This window comes from Pieris rapae, chromosome 14 (assembly GCF_905147795.1).
Source record: "Pieris rapae chromosome 14, ilPieRapa1.1, whole genome shotgun sequence".
Classification (NCBI taxonomy): Eukaryota; Metazoa; Arthropoda; class Insecta; order Lepidoptera; family Pieridae; genus Pieris; species Pieris rapae.
In genome coordinates, this window is record NC_059522.1 from 8,254,680 (window position 1) to 8,273,714 (window position 19,035).

At 31.7% G+C, this 19,035-nt stretch overlaps 2 protein-coding genes across 3 annotated transcripts; one reads left to right on the forward strand and one right to left on the reverse strand.

Annotated features, from left to right (window-relative positions):
• Positions 1–201: 201 nt before the first annotated feature.
• Positions 202–2,999, reverse strand: LOC110999219 (splicing factor 3B subunit 4). The gene is made up of 6 exons (XM_045631165.1): positions 2,778–2,999; positions 2,431–2,514; positions 1,946–2,043; positions 1,306–1,482; positions 871–1,055; positions 202–702 (listed from the first exon to the last, which is right to left on the reverse strand). The coding sequence occupies exons 1-6, from the start codon at positions 2,809–2,811 to the stop codon at positions 252–254; spliced, it is 1,029 nt and encodes a 342-aa protein (XP_045487121.1). The 5' UTR covers positions 2,812–2,999; the 3' UTR covers positions 202–251.
• Positions 3,000–3,612: 613 nt separating this feature from the next.
• On the forward strand, positions 3,613–18,279 carry LOC110999221 (F-box/LRR-repeat protein 4). Of its 2 annotated transcripts, none has more exons than XM_022268177.2 (13): positions 3,613–4,038; positions 4,110–4,203; positions 4,321–4,513; positions 4,588–4,742; positions 4,859–4,983; positions 10,942–11,094; positions 11,722–11,819; positions 12,366–12,475; positions 13,875–14,030; positions 14,830–14,995; positions 15,858–16,043; positions 16,699–16,768; positions 17,107–18,279. In XM_022268177.2, exons 1-13 carry the CDS (start codon positions 3,814–3,816, stop codon positions 17,215–17,217), a joined length of 1,842 nt encoding a protein of 613 aa, XP_022123869.2. In that variant the 5' UTR covers positions 3,613–3,813; the 3' UTR covers positions 17,218–18,279. The 2 variants fall into 2 exon arrangements, with proteins under 2 accessions (XP_022123869.2, XP_022123870.2); XM_022268178.2 differs by having other exon boundaries at positions 4,324–4,513.
• The last annotated feature ends 756 nt before the right edge of the window (positions 18,280–19,035 follow it).

Below are 19,035 nucleotides of genomic sequence, written 5' to 3' on the forward strand. Positions count from 1 at the left end.
TTTAAGATTATTTAATTAATAAAGAAATTTTCATTTTCAACAAATGTTTACTATTTATGTGTTAGGGTAGGGCTCTATGTGAGAGGGTGAGACCTAAGAACCTACCTACCTGAGTTATCTAAATTTAAACACACATTTTTCAGCCGCTGGCTGGCAAGCTGTTCATGGTTTTAGTTAGACTGTCGAAATAAAACTGATATATATAAAGTAAAAACATATATTTTTAAAAATTTTATTACTTATTTTATGACTTAATAATTATAATTTGGTTCCGGGGGATGGTGCGGGAAGGGCGGATGACCGAACGGCGGAGGTCCACGCGGGGGGAACTGCGGTCTGAATTGCGGTGGAGGGGGCCTCCATGGGGGCGGGGGTCTAGCCCCCGGTGGCGGTGGTGGCCCAAAACCAGGGGGCCCGAACGGTGGTGGGGGGAAGTGATGGAATGGGGGCGGTGGCGGTGGTGGTCCTGGTGGTGGAGGTGGGCCAGGCGGGGGCATCGAAGTGGGAGGCGGAGGGGGAGCAGACATCGGTAACGGGGGTGGGGGTCTGGCGTTCATTGGGGGCCCTGGTGGCGGCATTGGGGAAGGCGTCGGAGGCGGCGGTGGCGCCATCATCATTGAACCCAAGATTGTTGGAGGTGCGTCCGCGAATAACTGATGAGGTCGGTCTGCATGAGATAAGGGATTTTGCGCCGCCAGCAACCTGAAATAAAAATAAGGTTTAATGAGAATATTATCTATGATAAAGGCAACTCACTATCAAAACTAATTTATAATTCACTCGAAATTAATGTTAAGAAATATTAAATCATATAAGTTATAATTTTTATATACAACAAAAAAAAACACATTTATAAATAAAGAAAACAACCTTTCCGCAGCTGATCCATGCCTTTCTCCCTTAACATCCTTCTTAAATGCATATGAGACTGATATTGGCCGATTGCACAGATACTGATTGTTCATTGCCTCTATAGCTGCATCTGATGCTTCGAATGACGCAAAGTTTATGAATGCAAATGCCTTCGAGTTACCCGTTTCTGGATCTCGCATAACCTGAAATATATAAACATAATGCTGATATATAAAAAATATGTATCAGTACGAAAGAGTAGTAAGAAATGTGAGTGTTGTAAGTTTCTTCTGACTTTTGTCAAATACACAGGTATATTTTTTTTCTGAGGTATTCAGATCTCGCACACACAATAATTTTTTTGAGATTACAGAACCAATTTGCATCCATACTTTTTTTTCTACAAAATAGCAAAGTTAATGCTTATGCATTTCAATCACTTGTATAACTAACCTTTGGTGTTTGCAAAATTACTCCAAAAGCAGAGAATGTATCATACAACAGTTTTTCATCAACTTCAGGATCCAGGTTACCAATGAACACATTTGCACCCACATCAAGATTCTTTTGATGGGCTGATGCTTTATTTACCCTAACCGGCTTTCCATATAGTTTGATCATATTCATCACCTAGAATATTGAAAATAATTGAAAATTTTAGTCAAATAATCTTGGACTATAAAAATTACAAAGTAGTGTGTGGACAAAAGTGGATTTTCAAACCAATAGATTCTAAATAAATTACATAATAATTATATTAATATGATGAGTTCAGCTTCTCATACATCGAGAGGAAACTACGTATATGGCGAGAGAATGTTGCAGTATTTGCTACCATGGCTAATAAATAGACTACCCAAGCAGATAATAGATAGCCTAACACTAACCAACATAAACTTTAAATTAAAAAACTACTTTTATATGCATTTTTTGCGCTCCTAACAAAACTGCTTTGGTTACATTAATACAAACCACAGCAGTTTTCTAATGTAACATTTTGTGATATATTATATTATTTTGTAAAAAAAGAAAAGAAATTAAGCAATAATTCAAGTCTCTTATAAGTAATATTAGCATATTCACATTTACTAACTTTAATTGCATAATCAGCATCTTCTTCCCCCATAAACTCCACAAATCCATAACCTTGGTGTGTTTGTGTCACTCGATCTTTTGGCATATGAACATTAACTAAAACAATAAGAAATAAAATATTGCACTATTATTAAATAAAGAGAGAGAGAGTTTAGAAACAATAATTAAATTAATATTTTTTTACCTTATTGATAAGGTAAAAAATCAATCTTTTTTTTATTATAGCCATAATTTGACAGTAAAAAAAAAGGACTTTAATTGTAAAGTGTAATTTAGTGTTTTACCTCCTGATTTTTCTTATGAAATTACATTGAATCTTTTAATGTGACTACAAACTATACATCCATACAAATAGAAATTTACCGTAACAGAGATAAGCAAATTTCAAATGATTAGAAAAGAAAAAAATTATTTTGTGATGTGTATTTATGAATTGGTTTTATTTACTTATATGTTCTAAAACAATGTGTAAAATATACATACCCACAGGTCCAGATTGTACAAATAACTCCCACAGTAAACTCTCACTAACTCTGTCGTCAAGGCCACCCACATAGATGGTAGCATCTGCAATATTTTATATAGTATAACATTTTGTTGCATTTAACATGGAAATAGTAAGATAACAAATTTAATTGAAAAAACCAATAAAAAAATATATCTTGAGCGATACTTTCAGTGCGTGCATATTTGAAACTTGAAAGTAGAACTCAAAACAAAACAATTATACCATTAAAAACATAGCATGTATGTAAATGTTACTTTGAGTATTTCTGAAAACATTTTATGCTAACTTAAAACACAACATAACCTCCAACTCCGTACGATACCTTGATTCCGTTCAGCAATAGGTCCTGCAGCCATAATGAATAAATAAAATTTTACTCAATATTTTACAGACACAACATTTTTATAAGTAGGAAATGTTACTATTTCTTACGATATTAGGGTTTAATCGATGCACTTGTAATAGGCACAAAATAACAGAATTCCTGGTCCTAAGCCTAAACGTCAAAAATCAAGACTCATAACAAGTAGGTGAGGACTGAGGTGACGCCATACCACAGGCAACATGAAACAGATTACAACACAATTGGCTTAAATGGCTTCGATTATAGTATAAGACAAAATATTATTATTTTCTATAGAAAATAATATATTTTCTAAAATATATATTAAGTAACTAAATTAAGTAGTAATAAATATATAAATACGTAACTTAACACGTTACATAGATCGCTCTTACATTTTTAAATTCATCTACACTTTTTATTTTTTCCATAAGATTTTGTACAGAATTTGAAGGTTAGGTGCATTAATTCAATTTAACACATATGAATTTATTTTTATATCTTGCTCCTTCTGTAAGATGAGTTAATATTTTGATTTTTTAAAGATATTTAGACAGGGAAATTTAAACGTCTATTTGTAGTTTGTAGCTTCTATAACGATTGGGTTTTTACTTGTCTTGTGACATTTGAGTAACTACAAGTATATAATATATATAATATGTACATTCGGATTTCGGGCATAGATGTCAAGTGTCATAACTCAGAACAGTAAGTGCTGACTAGTGACTGCTGCTTTCTGTCAGTCGTCACTCGTCCATCTTACGTCTGCACTCTGCAGACTGCACTAGACAGTAATCAGTAGACACTACTGACTTACTGAGTACTGACTACTGACTACCATTCTGCAGTCTGCAGTCTGCCGTCGATGTCCGATGATCATTCTTTAAACAAAATATTATTTTCATTGTTGTTTTTTCTGTTTATACCGTAGGAAGTAGAATTTTTTTCGGCTTTAGTTTAACTCCACGGTCTTCCTGCGTTAAATAAATTTCTGGCTAATTAAAATATAGGCAACATGCAAAGTGCTTCAGACATTCTATCGTCATTGTTATGGTTTAAAGAAAATACTTATACAGACGATGAAAATGATGTACAAATAATAGAGCAATTTGTACAAAATGTTGAAGATTTTAGCTCGCAATACGGCAGTGAAATCAGTGTTTCATATACAGCATTTAATCTTCGTGGACCACCTTCAAATTTTCCCGACTATGGAGATTATCCACAAGCATTTGTTATGGTAAGTAAACAAACTATTTTGTTTTATATTTTAGTTTTCTCTAAAAAATCTTTAAATATATAAATTTTTAGAGGACATATGGTACGTGGTGGGATGAGGCACCATCAGTGCAAGAGGACTTTATGCCACAAAATAAAAACACTATTTCAAGTCAGGATTATGTAGGTTTGTAAATTTATTCTATACAATGTAGTTTATGTATTTTAGTTTTGTTTTTGTTCTAAGGTAGGATCCTGAGGTTAGTTGTTAAAAAAGATTTTTGATTATTTTTATTTCTGACAGAAGTATCCTTTGAAAGAGCTGTTTATCCACTAGAGGTCTCTGTTTTTGAAACTTATAACCCTGGAGCCTTAGTAAGAGTTTGGGCTTTGGGTCCAGTGTCCTGGATATTATTATGGGAGGGTGAACCAGAGTATGCTGGTGATACACCAAGAATATTTAGTCCTCCTATAAGAGAAATAAACTATCCTACAAGGTATAAATAAATAAATAATGTTTTGTGTTATGTAATATTTTTAAGGACTTTTAATTGTATTTTTTTTTTCAAAGAATACTTCGTTTGGAATTCAACCACAAGCTACTACCATATTATACAGAACTGGATGCAATTTTGCTGAGAGGAAAAGAACCACCCAGTGAAATGAAAATTAGGAATAACTTTTCATATTCAAGCCTTTTCTATAAAAGGACTCAGCCCGAAAAAGGTAAATAAATTGTCTATGCTGAAGGTTTTAAAAGACTTATGATGTTCATGGCCGATTTTTATCTCAATAAAATTTTATATATATATGTATATATATAATTAATTTTATATTTTAAGGTACATTGTTAAATAAAGTTATGGCATCAAATCTCCATGAGAATGTTGTAACACCAGCAATAATTACAAAGACCGAACAAATTCTTGACACTGGACCTGAGTTGGGTGATTTTCAACGATTGCCGGTAAGTTTTAGCATTTACTTTGTACACATACAAAAATTTAAAAAATAATGGTACCTGTAAGTAAAAATAAAAGTATCCAAATCAAGCAACATATATTGCTTAGACTTTGAGTTGTATACAAATATATTTAGTTATAAAATCACTTACAACTTACTTTATAAGAAAAATTACTCAAATTACTTTATAAGAAAAATTAACACAAAACAAAATAAGCGTCGCAGGCACGCATATATTTTGACGACCAATATAAATTTCAATCTTCTTCTTTATTACTGACATGATTTGAAAACCTAAAATTGTCTAAATGTTGTGAATCCTAAACCAACTTAAACTGTTTATATAAATACGCTCTTGAATTTGATGGGAGTGTTAACCGTATTGAGGGGATGAACATTAAATGTATGACAGTTAAGAAACCCATGAATATTTATTATTGGTTTGGAAAAAATTCTTTATTAAGTAAAGCAATTGTTTTTGGCAGTTACTCTGCAAAATGAACCATGAACATCGGTCCAGCAGTTTTTGATTTATAATTTTTCGAACAAACCCTATTTTGTTTTATATAATAAGACTAGCAGACTCGGCTAAGCGTTGCTGTGGTTTTTGTAATATTACATTGTAGTAAACTATTAAAGGGAAATGGTAGGAGAGCATATTATGTGAAACGTGGGTACTTTTAACACAGTAACGCCATCTGTTGGAATTGTATCAAATAATTTGCAATAAAATAAAATTGCGACTATAATTAAAGATCTAAGCTATCCTATCTCTTAAGTTGGACCAGACTGCTCACGGTGTGCCAATTTAATTTAAAATCAGTTAAGTAGTTTAGGAGTTCATCGCGGACAAACATCGTGAAAGGAGATTTATAAATATTAAGATTTGTACTTTGTTATTCGACGAAGAAAATATATTTTTCGCTAAGTATATTAAATTACGAGGACACAAAAATATTTCCTTGCCTTGTTTCCTTGAAATTCACGTGTCTTGATGAAACCGAGCACGTGATTCATTACTCGGCGATTAAACTGAAGGCTGAACTTTTTTTTTTATTTTAATTAAAAACATTTATAAAGCAACTGGCTCTGCCTTTAATTGCTTTGGTAATACTAATTAATTAATAAAATAATATATAAATACCACGTATAAATTTGTGGCGCTCACAATCTCAGTCATATTAAAATACATAAAAACAAAATTAACTTCAAGAAATATTTACTTAAAATTTAAACTAGACATAATATACATAATTCCTTTATGGACATGAATTTTCATTTTATAACCCTCAAAGTCTCACTTATTGTTCTATCCGCTCATGTATACGATGTTGTTCATTTTGGAGGAATCATAAATATCTAGCTATTACTAAAAACTTATTTCAAATCTTTCGGGTAGGGTACATAAATGTATCGGAGAGTTTGGGGCTGCGAGTTACGGCTAACCATTCTAGGCAACTATGGTTGTGCGTGTGTATTATAGAACGTATATTCTATAATATGTACACTATACAATATGTTTTATTCTATTATAACAACTATACGCAACGAATAATATTTTCACCTCTTTGTTTAAATTATTGCATTATTATTATTAGGAATATGTATTTTTAGAATGTATGCCTATGTAAATGTGGGAAGATGCAGCTTTCTAATAGTGAAAGAATTTTTGAAATCCGCCCAGTACTTTTCACTCATACAAAATCACAAATGTGCTCTTTCTATTACTAGTTTAGATAAGATTTGTACTTTATGGGCCTGTTTCACAATGTCCTGATAAGTTCCAAATAAGCTATTTGCTACTTATTGGTATGATAAATAGTAAGTTTGCGTTTCACGACTGTCAGATAGCGCTATACGTCATGAAATTCGAAGTATCTTATTTGGAACTTTTATCTTTCGAATAATTTATGTGTTGCATAGCTATTTGGCACTTTATCCATACATTGTGAAACAGGCCCTGTACGTCATAAATTTCTTTTTCACTAAGTAATAAATTACGAGTATTCAAAATATTACGCGCCGTCCCTCAAATTCACGTGTTTTGAACAAACCAAACACGTGATTCAGTACTCGGCGATTAAACTGAAGGCTGTTATAAGAAAGTTTTTTTTTTATATTTATATTAAAAATATTTGGCGAGTTAGCGGCTATTTATTTGAATAATTATTAAGAAATTTACGTGACGGTCATATTACACAAATACTTAAAAAAATTAACTAGAAATTATTACTAAAAATTTAAAGTAGACTTGATAATTGTATGTAGATCTAAATTCTCATTTTATAACCCTCAAAGTATCAGTCACACATATCAGTAGGGAAAGATTATATGACTATAAAAACGAGATTATATCTAAAAATCTAATGTGGTTTTGACAAATGGAACCCTCACTTAGCGCCAAGTTTCTGAATATCCTTAGAGTTGAGACTTGGCGCTATGCACTTCCATATGTCAGATACGTTTCTGATATATGTGACCATTTAGCGATATAGCGACCCTGATTATTAAACACAATGTGAAAATTAAACAAATTTGGTAATTATCGCGCGAACCCAATAAGAAATAAGTCCTTCATTTGACGTCATTTACGTGTACATTTGTGTTAGCCATAATAGTTATAATAAATTAATTAATCATTATATCATTAGCTATGTATGTATGGAATTTATCCGTTCTATCTGATGTATTCGATGTTGTTCGTTTTGGAGTTAGTTTTTTTACAATTAAGTAATTTAATTTGTTTTTCTTAACGTTCATAAGTGTACATGTTTACCTATATGAATAAAGATATTTTGATTTGATTTGATTTGGAGGAATCATAAGGATCTAGATATTTCTATGTACTGTTCAGGTAGGGTACATAAATGTGTTAGAGAGGTTGGGGCTACGAGTACCGACACATGGCATGGAAACGGCAACTATACTAACTTGCTTAGAGATGAACCACTATATTAAGTTTAATACGGACTGAATACACGTTGTATTGTCCATTATTTGTTATGATTATTTTCTTTACAATTGAATTAGTGCTAAGTTACGATAGAAAATGAGGTAAATAAATATAGAAATGATTATTTATTAACGTCTTTGTTAAGAAAACATATCAAAATGTAATTTTCTGATTCGTATCAAGATATTTTTGGATATATGTGTTTTATTTGCGTAGTTCGTTGGCCTTTTGGGTTTCAAACTTGAATCAAATGTTACCTACTACAAAAGATCTTGTCTAATGGACGCCTTACAAATTGGAATGTTTTTTTTGGTTCAGACTAAGAAATTAAGTTGAAGACTAAATCTTCTGTAACGAAGATTTTTATTATTAGTATTTAGATCTGACTATATGCTAGGGCAAGAAGATCACAATGGTTCGTTAATTAGTTTTGCTTCTATGATAAACATTACAGTTTAATAATGATTATCGTCTAATTATTGCCAACAGTACATCCGCGATATAATTATCTCTATGGGAAACGAAATACAATGGAATATTAAATAATTTAACACATAAAATGATCTTTGTTTATTATTACAATAAATATTAATGTTAAAATTGTCTTTGGTTAACGCGAATTTTAATAAATAAAAGAAAAATTGTCTTTTACTTAAATGTTTCTACTAGTATATCAATAAAATCGAAAAATATGAAAATGAAACTCTAAACATTAACTTCCTGAGTAGGATATTGCATTTTATTAATATGATTTGTTAAAATCCAGTCATAAATACTTGTTTGACAAAAAATTGTTTTTGTTCTTTTTTGACACCGTCAGTATTAAACAAATGTCAGTAAAACACTCGGTGACGTCAGTAAAGCTAGAATGTTTAGGGAAATGGCAAATTATTGTCATTGTCATCTAGTTTTTGCTACTATAATAACAATAACAATAATTATAAACGATGACCTCAGGAGATGGTCATTTAATAGATTTTTTTTTTCTTATTGTCCATCAACTGTGTTTATTGAAATAGAAGCAATAAACCGATGCACATGACTTACCAATAAGAAGTAGTTGGTAGTAGTAGAGTAATAATGTGAAATATTTTTTTTTAAATTAAATATAATTACAAATGTATATGTCTTAACTAACTAGCTTTATTAGCCGTTCAATTAACAGCCTTTCTTTTATTATTAAATTCTCATTATTATTGTCACTACACTCTTTCTTGTTACATCAATTTTTGGAAAACAACATCAAAGTTATGGTTTGCGGCCGTCATCTTCAACTGCCAACAGTTTGAAGAGTTTCGTTTCGAGTTGGATCATTCTCCAAAGAAAGTGGATTTTATTTAAATTAACAGTCAACAGGCTAGACATGCAATGAAACGTCATTGATCCAAGTCAGTTGCCTAGTTGTTTCATCAACTGGCTGAACATCTTTCAGGCCGCTAGTTAAACGGCTAGGCTGTTAATTGAACATCTAATTATGTTGGCTGCGACATATCAAAATCTGTTATAACGACATCGAAGAGACTCCTCACATTTGGTCGTACAAACCGATAGTCGCAACAGCTGATGACGTTGTTATTCAATACCTTACAGAGAATTCAGACGGGACTATTGATTATTCAATATAACCGGTATGTTGTTCCCAACGATGTTGTCGTAAACGATTATGACTGTAAATACCTTATGACGAGTGTGAACTCTTTTCAAGATATTATGTTATGTTCGAGTTAGTTTTTGTAGAAAATGGTAAATTAAATACACACGGTAAATAATGGAAGTCTTAATTCCACATTTAGGTAATTAAATTTTATTTAATTATTTGAAATCTACCTTAGAAATAAATGTTTTTTTTTTCAAAGGAGTTTTTTATGTAGATTCATTGAATTCATATGAAAGTACACGACTTCAACTACAAAAAAGTTTAGTTTTTAATATCTATATAGATTTTTCAAATAATAGAATGAAAAAAAAAACCAATATGATAAGTAAAGGTTCCATCTTGTCTAGTATACAACTACTATGCATGCTGTTTAGTATGCATTCCTGCAAAGGACATACCTCTGAGGTATGCGAACTTCCTTGAATTGTTCTTAACGATATTATGTAGGCTTTTGTTTAGTCACTTATCCTTAACATAAATACATATAAGTGTATAATGCATTTTGCGTTCGTTAGTAAGTTGTAAATAATTGTTTTGCCTAAAGTTTTTATTATGTAACGAACAAAAAAGTCATTAAAGTTACGAAGTTTACTAGTGTACACACGTAAGAAGTGAAACTTCTTCTATATGCAACTTTACAGAAATTGGTTAATTAAAGTTAAATTAGAATATAGAGAAATAAAAAGGATTTATTATCATAGACATGAAACCAAATAATACAATTAGGATTTTATTTGATCTTATTACTACTAAGATTATTACAGATTCTTATTAATTGTAATATATTTATTACTATCATTGTTATCATTATTATATATTCTTGTTATTAATGGCTTAGAATCTTTTCAAATCAACCGTGGTAGGGACAAGAAACAGATGGAGCGTAACCGAAAAATGCGACAAATACAACATGACCATTTTCGCTTTCCTGTAATACATTTTATTATTAATTATACAATACAGTTGCAAATATGAAATAGTACTAATATAATCTTGCATATTAAGTGGCGCTAAAACCTTTCTATATCCGGTACTTAGATTTCTGTATCTAATTCATGATCTTTATATTAATCGCAAATCGATGAGACCTCATATGAGAGTCGCACACTGCAGCCACTAGGCTAAAACTGGAAAAAATGTATTTTTACATAGATATAATTCCGAGGATATGAATGGTGGAATTATTATTCTTTATATTTATAGGCCTAGGTGATCAATTAGTCTGTGTCTGACGTATCGGTTTTCTCATGTTTGCTTTCATCATAGGTGCACGATGCTGGAACGTATGCCTTAGGAGTTGAACGTATACTTTTATATTGATTTACTAGTGACAGCTGTAATTTGTATTTCAGGATGAAACCATACTGACTGTGATGAAGTACCTTGATATGCAATCTCTTTCTCGGTGCGCACAAGTCAACAGGCATTTTCGAAGGCTGGCGTCTGACGCAATACTTTACCGGAGTATAGATTTACGGCCGTATTGGCACTGTGTTAGGTCACAGGTAATAAATAATATTTGATTAAAATAATATACATATTTGTGGAATAGTATGTTTCTGGTGTTAGGAAGAAATATATTGCTAAGTTAAATTTCAAAAAAATCATCATACAAAATTGAAAAGTACTTACTTTGTTTCATCGTTGCATTTTCTCTTCTTGGTTTTCTCGTATTGTCGGAAAAATTACTTCTAGTCAATATGTTTGATGCTAAATTTGTAGAAAGGTTATAGAGGCTTGAATTCGTCCAAAATTTTTTGTTGCGTTCAAACATTAGCAAACGACACGAGAGTGATAAGGTGAAAACGTTTATATTAGGTATTTAATACTTAAGGTATTTATTTTAGATCTTTTGTTAAATAAAGTAAGTAATTTTAGGTCTGGCCCTCATATTTCTGTTTCTGTTTTGTGATCATTTGTTTATGATAGGCGTGATTGATAAATATAAAAGTAGGTGATCACTCGTCTTTTTGTGTCTAACGCGGTACTCTCACTTACAAGCTCCACCATACAAGCGAGTCTTAGAAAGTCCTTTGTTTGCTGGGATTCGAACCTACGACTTCAGGAATGAGAGTCACATGCTGCAGGTACTGGGCCAAAATTGAATAATTGTTCAAATTGATTATTTTTAGGTGTTGATGTCATTGTCAAAACGTTGCAAGTTTCTTCAAAAGCTTGACCTGTCATGGTGCGGAAGTCACTGTATGATTCAACCACATTTTGTTGTCGAGTGAGTATTTTAAAGTTGGTCACTGGTATTACATGTAAAATATTTTTGTAGTTGTTATTTTCTTATAGAATTTGAAGGTTGTTTTAAAAAAGTTTTGCTGCAACAATTGTACCATGTTCCACATGACATCTTCAAGTAATTAACTATAAAAAAATGAATAAACGAAAAAAAATTGTAGTCCTCTATCAGCAGTAGGCATGGTGAAATAGAAGCACGCTCTTACATTCCCGTGGGAACAACTTATGATCCAAAATGTTCTGACAAGAAAATCTTCGAATTAAAATTTATGACAGGCTACTAGCGTCTTTCCCACATATATTTATTAAATACTGTATGCGTTAAAAATATATGAACCGCCACTCCTAGCATCGTATCTGACAATTATTTAAAATATTTTAAAAACAAATTTATGTTACTCAGGGATAATTATGCCAAAAACGAAATAATTTTTAAATCACCCAGTATTTCAGTTTTTGTATATATCCTTAATATAGTGAATAAATATCCATTTTTGTTTTATTATTTTTTTTGTATAACATATTACAGTTTTCTGAAGGACAGTGGCGCGGAGTTAACTCACTTGCGGATGAATTGTTGCAAATTCGTAGACAACTCCGTGTTAAGAGCAGTTGTTGAGACATCGGCGAATTTGCAAGGTTTGTAACTTTCCTGTTATTATTTATTTATTTCCTTCATTAATTGTGTACAAATAGTATTTATATTACTTGGATATTTATGTTTCAATCTTCAACATTTACCGCAGTAGTAGATTGAAGTTAAAAGAAAAGTAACTTTTATTGTATAGTCCTGCAAAGAGAGTGAAACTTTTAAACTTGTATCTACTACACTTCAGGGACACTATGAAGGTTTTTTTTTTTCAAATATAATTCTATTATTTATTCCAAGAAAGCGCGACGATCTTGAATCAGAGGCTTGAAAATCGCCCTTGTCTACCTTTTTTAAATATAAATATAGCATTATATATTGACCCTAATGTTATTTATTTGGCGATTTTGAAAATCTCCCTTGTAATCTTTCTTACCAGATTAAATTGAGAAACAAATATACTGGAACGTTTTCAGTTTGTTGCGCAGTTTGAGTTGGTATTACATTATTGAAATAAGTTAAATAATGTTTCAATACATTCAGCCTTACAGAAATGAATACATTACATTGACATACATTGCTTACGAATATAAGCTTTGTCTCTTTCATTTAGAATGATAAGGGTAGAGACAACATACGTCCTAATGTAATTCGTCTGACGGTATGGAAAATTCCATTGTTGACGGTTTCATTTTTCGCATGTACCTATCATTCGTATGAATTTATTCAATAGTTTTTTAAGCATTCAGCTGCAAGGGACTGTGTTATTTAAATATTATTTATTGATGTCCGAGACTTCATTTTGAGGTTTTTTATGTATTTTACGTAGAAACTTCTCGAAACAAAACATGTTTAACGTCTACTTAACTGTGATACGTTTAAAATCTGAAATCTAAGAAGAGTATATCATACTATACTGTGCATTTTTGTTGGTACTGATAAATCTTTGTAATTTTTTTAATATTGATACTTCCACAGCATGAAAACAATATTTTTTGCAGTTTGCCCGTTAAGATAATTTGTAATATAACTATTTAAATATCAGATTGCTTGAATTAGAACTTTTGTAAAAATTCAGTCATAATATCTTTAGCTCCCAGAGTACACTTTTGTAACTATTCGAAACTTTGAGTTATGCCAATTATTTCTTCGTGTTCTACATAGACCTTTTATTAAAGCGATTGAGTCTTATTAAAAAAGTGAAATTACGTACACGAAAAAGAAATCAATAAATGTACAAAAATGGGCCTAATTAAGTTTTCTTAAAGTTACCATTAAGTTGCTGTCACCAGCAACACTGATTACAGTGACAGCAAAAATTGTATCTATAAAATAAACAGAAAAAAACTATTTACAGACAGAAAAAAATTGAGAACTACTGACGGTTTCCAGTCCGGTAATATAAATTTTAAAGTAAAGTATTTTAATGGGTTTATTGTAATTTTTCAGAATTATGTCTTCGCTCTGTAGTTACCTGTTCCGATTGGTCGAGTCTTGTGACGCTAACGAAGTTAAAAAGATTAGACTTATATAGAACTCATATAAATACAAGCGCGGCTGTGGCAATAATACGAGCGAACCCTGGATTGCAGCATCTTAATGTTGGTATGCAAATTATTGCTCATATTTATACCCTTGCTAAAAATATAAGAATAGTATAAAAATAAAAATAAAATTTTTTTTCACTGTCTTAGGATGTTTGTATGTATTTTTTCCTTTTTGTTAATTTTGACTGAATAAAATTCTCTTTATGTAATTAATGCTTAAAGAAATTTATTTCTCATTACAAAAATATATTTATTTACATGAGAAACTTAATCTGTATATACGAGCGAGATACACGAGCGATTATCCGTCCCAATTATAAGTCTACTATGTTTACTCTAAAATGCATCGTTAATGCCAATTTGAATTAGTAAAACGCACTAATATTGCGAGTTTTAGACTTAGATTATATTTTCCTAACAGGCAAAACTAATTTGCTTTCGCTTGCTTATTGAAGGAGAGTAGAAAATTAAACAACAAACGTAAATATAATCTTGTCTGACGTGTACAATAAGGGAAAACTGTTATTTAAATTTGCGCCTATTTTACCTACTATTTATCGATAATCCACTAAATATGTTGTGGTGAAAAAAGAAAAATTATTTCTGTGGCGACGCCTGTATGCCTTGGCGCCTATGTGTGAAGTGTATTGCGATCGGGCAAACATTTCCAAACAGCATTTTAATAGTTTCATGAATCTTTTCGTAAATTTGTCGTCGTGACGTCGTACGACGCGATCGCTGTGTTAAACGTACTCGATAATTTTCATAGGAAATAAGAGACATATAAGACTGCTACATTATCCATGGTCATTGGCTATATTTATTTCCGAAATATACATCAGCCTAATATATTTTAGGTTCGTGCAAAATGATATCTGGTATGGATGAAGTTGCAATCGCACTTGGAGCTAATTGCCCGAATCTTATGTCAGTGGACTTTTGGAAGTCTTACTCTTTAACGGCTGTTGGGATTCGGGCACTCGGTCATTGCAAGCATTTACAGGAACTGGATGTTGGATGGTGGTAAGTTTCAGTTTAACACACACACACAGTTTGGAACAGTGGCAGGCAAATAATGGCGGGCCACAAAGTTAAAGAAATTCTAGAGGAGGGCCAGAAATATCAAAATAAATGCATTATGTGTTAATGCTTTTAATCTTAAAATTACAAGTAGAATATTTTTCTTCATTGTTCTTCATCTATCCTTGTCCATGGACCCTCGATGGGTCCTATTAAACACTTCTGCGGGCCGTACTTCCGTACTTTGCCCATCACTAACGTGACTTTAGAATAAATTTGATTGCCATATGACATAGGCGGTTTCTTTAGAAGTTCATTTAGGAACAAAACTATCTTATTTGATTCTTGTAAAACAGCTAAATGATAACAGCAGAAGGCCTCAAAAAATGGTTTTCTGTTTAAAAAAATGATAAGTCCCCTAGGCCTTGTATTCGGATTTTTGTATCTGTTTACTGAATATTTATTTCTTAATATCATATCAGTTGACTAGCAGCACCGTTTTTTTGCTACAACGTTTTCGTTGCAGCACATAATTGTTCGTTGTTGTATTTATTCGCGAAAATATTCGAGATTTCTTAAAACAGAATTTCTTTAAATATTCAGTCACAATATCCTCTATACTATACTTTCTCCCTGGAGATGGAAGAACAGTTTACTTAACTACTGGAAACTTCGACTTATATAACTTATTTTTTCGCGTTAAAATATATAGAACTGTTATTGCAATTTTGTGTTACAACACACTGGTTCCTGCTCGTCCCAACATGCACGCGTCCACGGAAAATCATTTCGTGAATTTTCTTTTGCAATTATTGATTTTCCGAGAGATGTGAACAGTCTGTAATTTTTTAAAATTTTGTTTAAGTCTCCAAGCTGGTGGTTCAGGTGAATGGTTAGCGGCGCTAAATGGCGGAGAACTTCGGAAACTGTTTCTTGGTGCTTTGCGTGGGGTTTGCGATCGAGACCTAAGGACCTTATTGCCGCGAGCCAAGAAACTATCGCAGCTGGATTTGTTAGGAGTGAGAGCTGTAACACCAGATATTTGTTCTGAGTGAGTTTTTCTTATACTTAACACGTTAAAGTAGTATGAGAGGTAGTTTATAAATTATTATAAGACTAATTCTATGGGAAAACGACTTTTAGGATGTAAGGCAAGTGGGTTTCACGATGTTTTCTTTCACCGTCGAGCGAGTGTTGATAGCGTACATAGAAAGAAAGTGCACATCTTGGTATGGTATTTACGATCTCTGGAAACGCACTCGCGAGCCCTCTGGCACTGAGTGTCCATGGGCAGCGGTATCACTTAGCATCAGGTGAGTCTCCTGCCCGTTTGCCCGCTATTCTATAAAAAAACTTTTACCTTAAGAATAAATTCTAGAATTCGAACATCAAATTTAGTAATACAACTAACCCTAAAAGTGATTAAGAAATGTGGCTTAGACTTCACTAGGACTCCTGTCTGTCAAAATCCAATACACTTTTTGTTTTTTGAAGTCATTTATATTCGAGACGAAATACGGTAGGTACGTACGTACGTAGATAGGTACGGAACCTACGTAAAAAAAGTATTCACGCAAATGTAGTTGCAAATTTTTCTTTCTGTATTAAGATTGACATATTACACAGCGCTCAAGACGAGATTGTGTCTTGAGTCACGAATTAGAACCTAAGTTTAGACTCTTAAATATGTTATTTCTTAATTTCAGTATATTAGCGGAATGTCGGGAGCTGAAATTGCTTGATGTTAGTTTTTGTGATCAAATACACGAGGCACAGGTAAGTTTAATGTTTAATATAGACACTGCCTTGTTTAGTATTTCCTTTTCAAAAGTAATGAGGAATATTTAGGAATATTTATCAATTTTTTTACATATTTTTGATGGTCCACCATTATGAGGTTTAAATCATTTTGTTTCCCGTATTTAACTAATAACTACCGAGTAACGATGTAAATATTAAGAAATCAAAACTTAAAATGTTCTCTTACGTATACGTGTACGCTTAGGCGTACCCAGAAACGTATACATTAATAGATATGTTTGTAGTGGCTTGATACGATTCGATTAGTGGTTGAATCTAATAATTTTGAATTATTTGTTTATTATTTCTTACAGGTACTAGAATGGCGTCGTCAATATCCAAACGTTAGTATAAAACGATCTTTCCAGTCCGCTAATCTCACAGCGGCTCCGAACTCATTATTTTTAGCACCCAGTTTGGAGTAAATATAAACGAAGGAAATATCCAACGAAGTGTTAAACAACGATAAGATGGTCAAGTCAAATATAAAATTAATTATTAAAAATTATTCTAGTGATTTTGGAAGACTGAATAGTCAATTGAATCTCTCATAGATAAGATATGCATATACTAGATTTTCTTTAAGATAAACGTCAATTAACTTAATAATTGGAACCTCTAATAATTAGCAAGACCAGGTGTCCATATTCCAATATGTCACTTATGACATAACATATGTCATTGTCAAATATTGTTAACTGTCAAAGATGTAAAACATACTGTAATGTGAGCTTTATGTTTCAAAGATTACTTTTTAATGTCACGAAATTAAGACTGATAAATAACCGTATTTTTAACTAATTTGCGTCAAAATTCAAATAAAAATGTAACTATTTTATTTGTGGGCTACAAATGTATATAATTACACCGTTTTAACTAAAGTACGCATTTTGATAGGAGACAAAAGAGTAATTTAGTTAACCGTGCAATTAGATTGATTTATGTGAAACGGGAATTTGGTAGCTAGGTTTTTTTAATAACAATTGGTATTATTACTGAACGTTTTTGTAAATATTAAATATAAAATGATCCGAATATGAATCCGTAAATTCTGGTTTTGTTTCCATTTGCTACCATTTATATCTGTTCTTTTGACAGCCTTAAAAACTCCAGCAGTACGATCGGGAGTCCATCTGCAAAAAGGATTTTCTCAGAATTCATGTTTCAGATCGTATCTGCCGGACTAGACTTTATTACTAACTTTTTATTGGATTTTATGTACTTACTAGGAAATAGGCTAAAATTTTACACCGAGTCCCAGATTGGATGAATAAATGTGAACCATGTAGGTTTAATATAACAATCGTAAAAACTAAAATATGACCAAATTTTTGATCGTCTCTTAAGATGCGTTAAAAATAGCGCGTATCGTATGTATCGAGGCAATTAATAAAATTTCATTAAGTTTATTATCGGTTAACGCCCGAACCCAATAATTTATCCACAATTGAAAACAATCTGAGATCAGATTGTGATAGTCGATCGATCTCCTATCTAAAACCCAATAAAAAAAAATTTACGAAGACAATTAATTTTTGGCGACGCAATATCTTCGCTCTTTACACTCGTGTTTGATAATCAATATAAACATAATAAATCCGTTTAAATAATATTGAAATATACATGTCTATGTTTAAAACATATCAAATACCTTTTTAATTATTTAAAAAACTGGTTTTAGTTAAAATCTTTAGATACAAAGGATATCCACAGATGGTTATTACAATCTGTCGATTGGTTATTGGCCCTCTTTATTTTTAGATTTACATGGCTATCTCATATGGTAAAAAATGGATTGAGATTATTGGGTTTGGGCGTAAAGGTTTAAAGTAAACTTTCTATAAATCTAAAACAACTGCACTGCTGTAATAATTCTAGTGATAATAGTTGTTAAAATTAATTACACATTTAAATATCCGCCTGCGAAATGAATTAATTAGTTATGTGGATAATATTATTTTAAATATAATTACACTGATTATCACACCGCCTGATAATTTAGATATTATCTATATTACTTATTATTATATAAAGGGTATTATATCTGATTGCAACCCAAAAAAATCAAATTTAGTCTGTGGAGAATTTTTTTGAGATATAACGACGCGGATATAGTATTACCGCCACAATAGTTCTATTTCCGCACATACTATATGTGTTCATAATAATTCTAAGAGATACATAAGTTTGCTTAATGTATGTTTTTAAAGGCATGGGATACGGTGCAATTTCCCTAATTATAT

What these genes read in the sequence shown, in the direction of transcription:
- LOC110999221 (XM_022268177.2), top strand. Translation starts at nt 3,814, where the DNA reads ATGCAAAGTGCTTCAGACATTCTATCGTCATTGTTATGGTTTAAAGAA. An exon ending in GGCACTGTGTTAGGTCACAG is followed by an intron (nt 11,095 to 11,721) that starts GTAATAAATAAT and finishes GATTATTTTTAG; the next exon opens with GTGTTGATGTCATTGTCAAA. An exon ending in GAACTGGATGTTGGATGGTG is followed by an intron (nt 14,996 to 15,857) that starts GTAAGTTTCAGT and finishes ATTTTGTTTAAG; the next exon opens with TCTCCAAGCTGGTGGTTCAG.
- LOC110999219 (XM_045631165.1), bottom strand. Translation starts at nt 2,811, where the DNA reads ATGGCTGCAGGACCTATTGCTGAACGGAATCAAG. An exon ending in ATGCTGATTATGCAATTAAA is followed by an intron (nt 1,483 to 1,945) that starts GTTAGTAAATGT and finishes TCAATATTCTAG; the next exon opens with GTGATGAATATGATCAAACT. An exon ending in TAATTTTGCAAACACCAAAG is followed by an intron (nt 1,056 to 1,305) that starts GTTAGTTATACA and finishes TATATATTTCAG; the next exon opens with GTTATGCGAGATCCAGAAAC.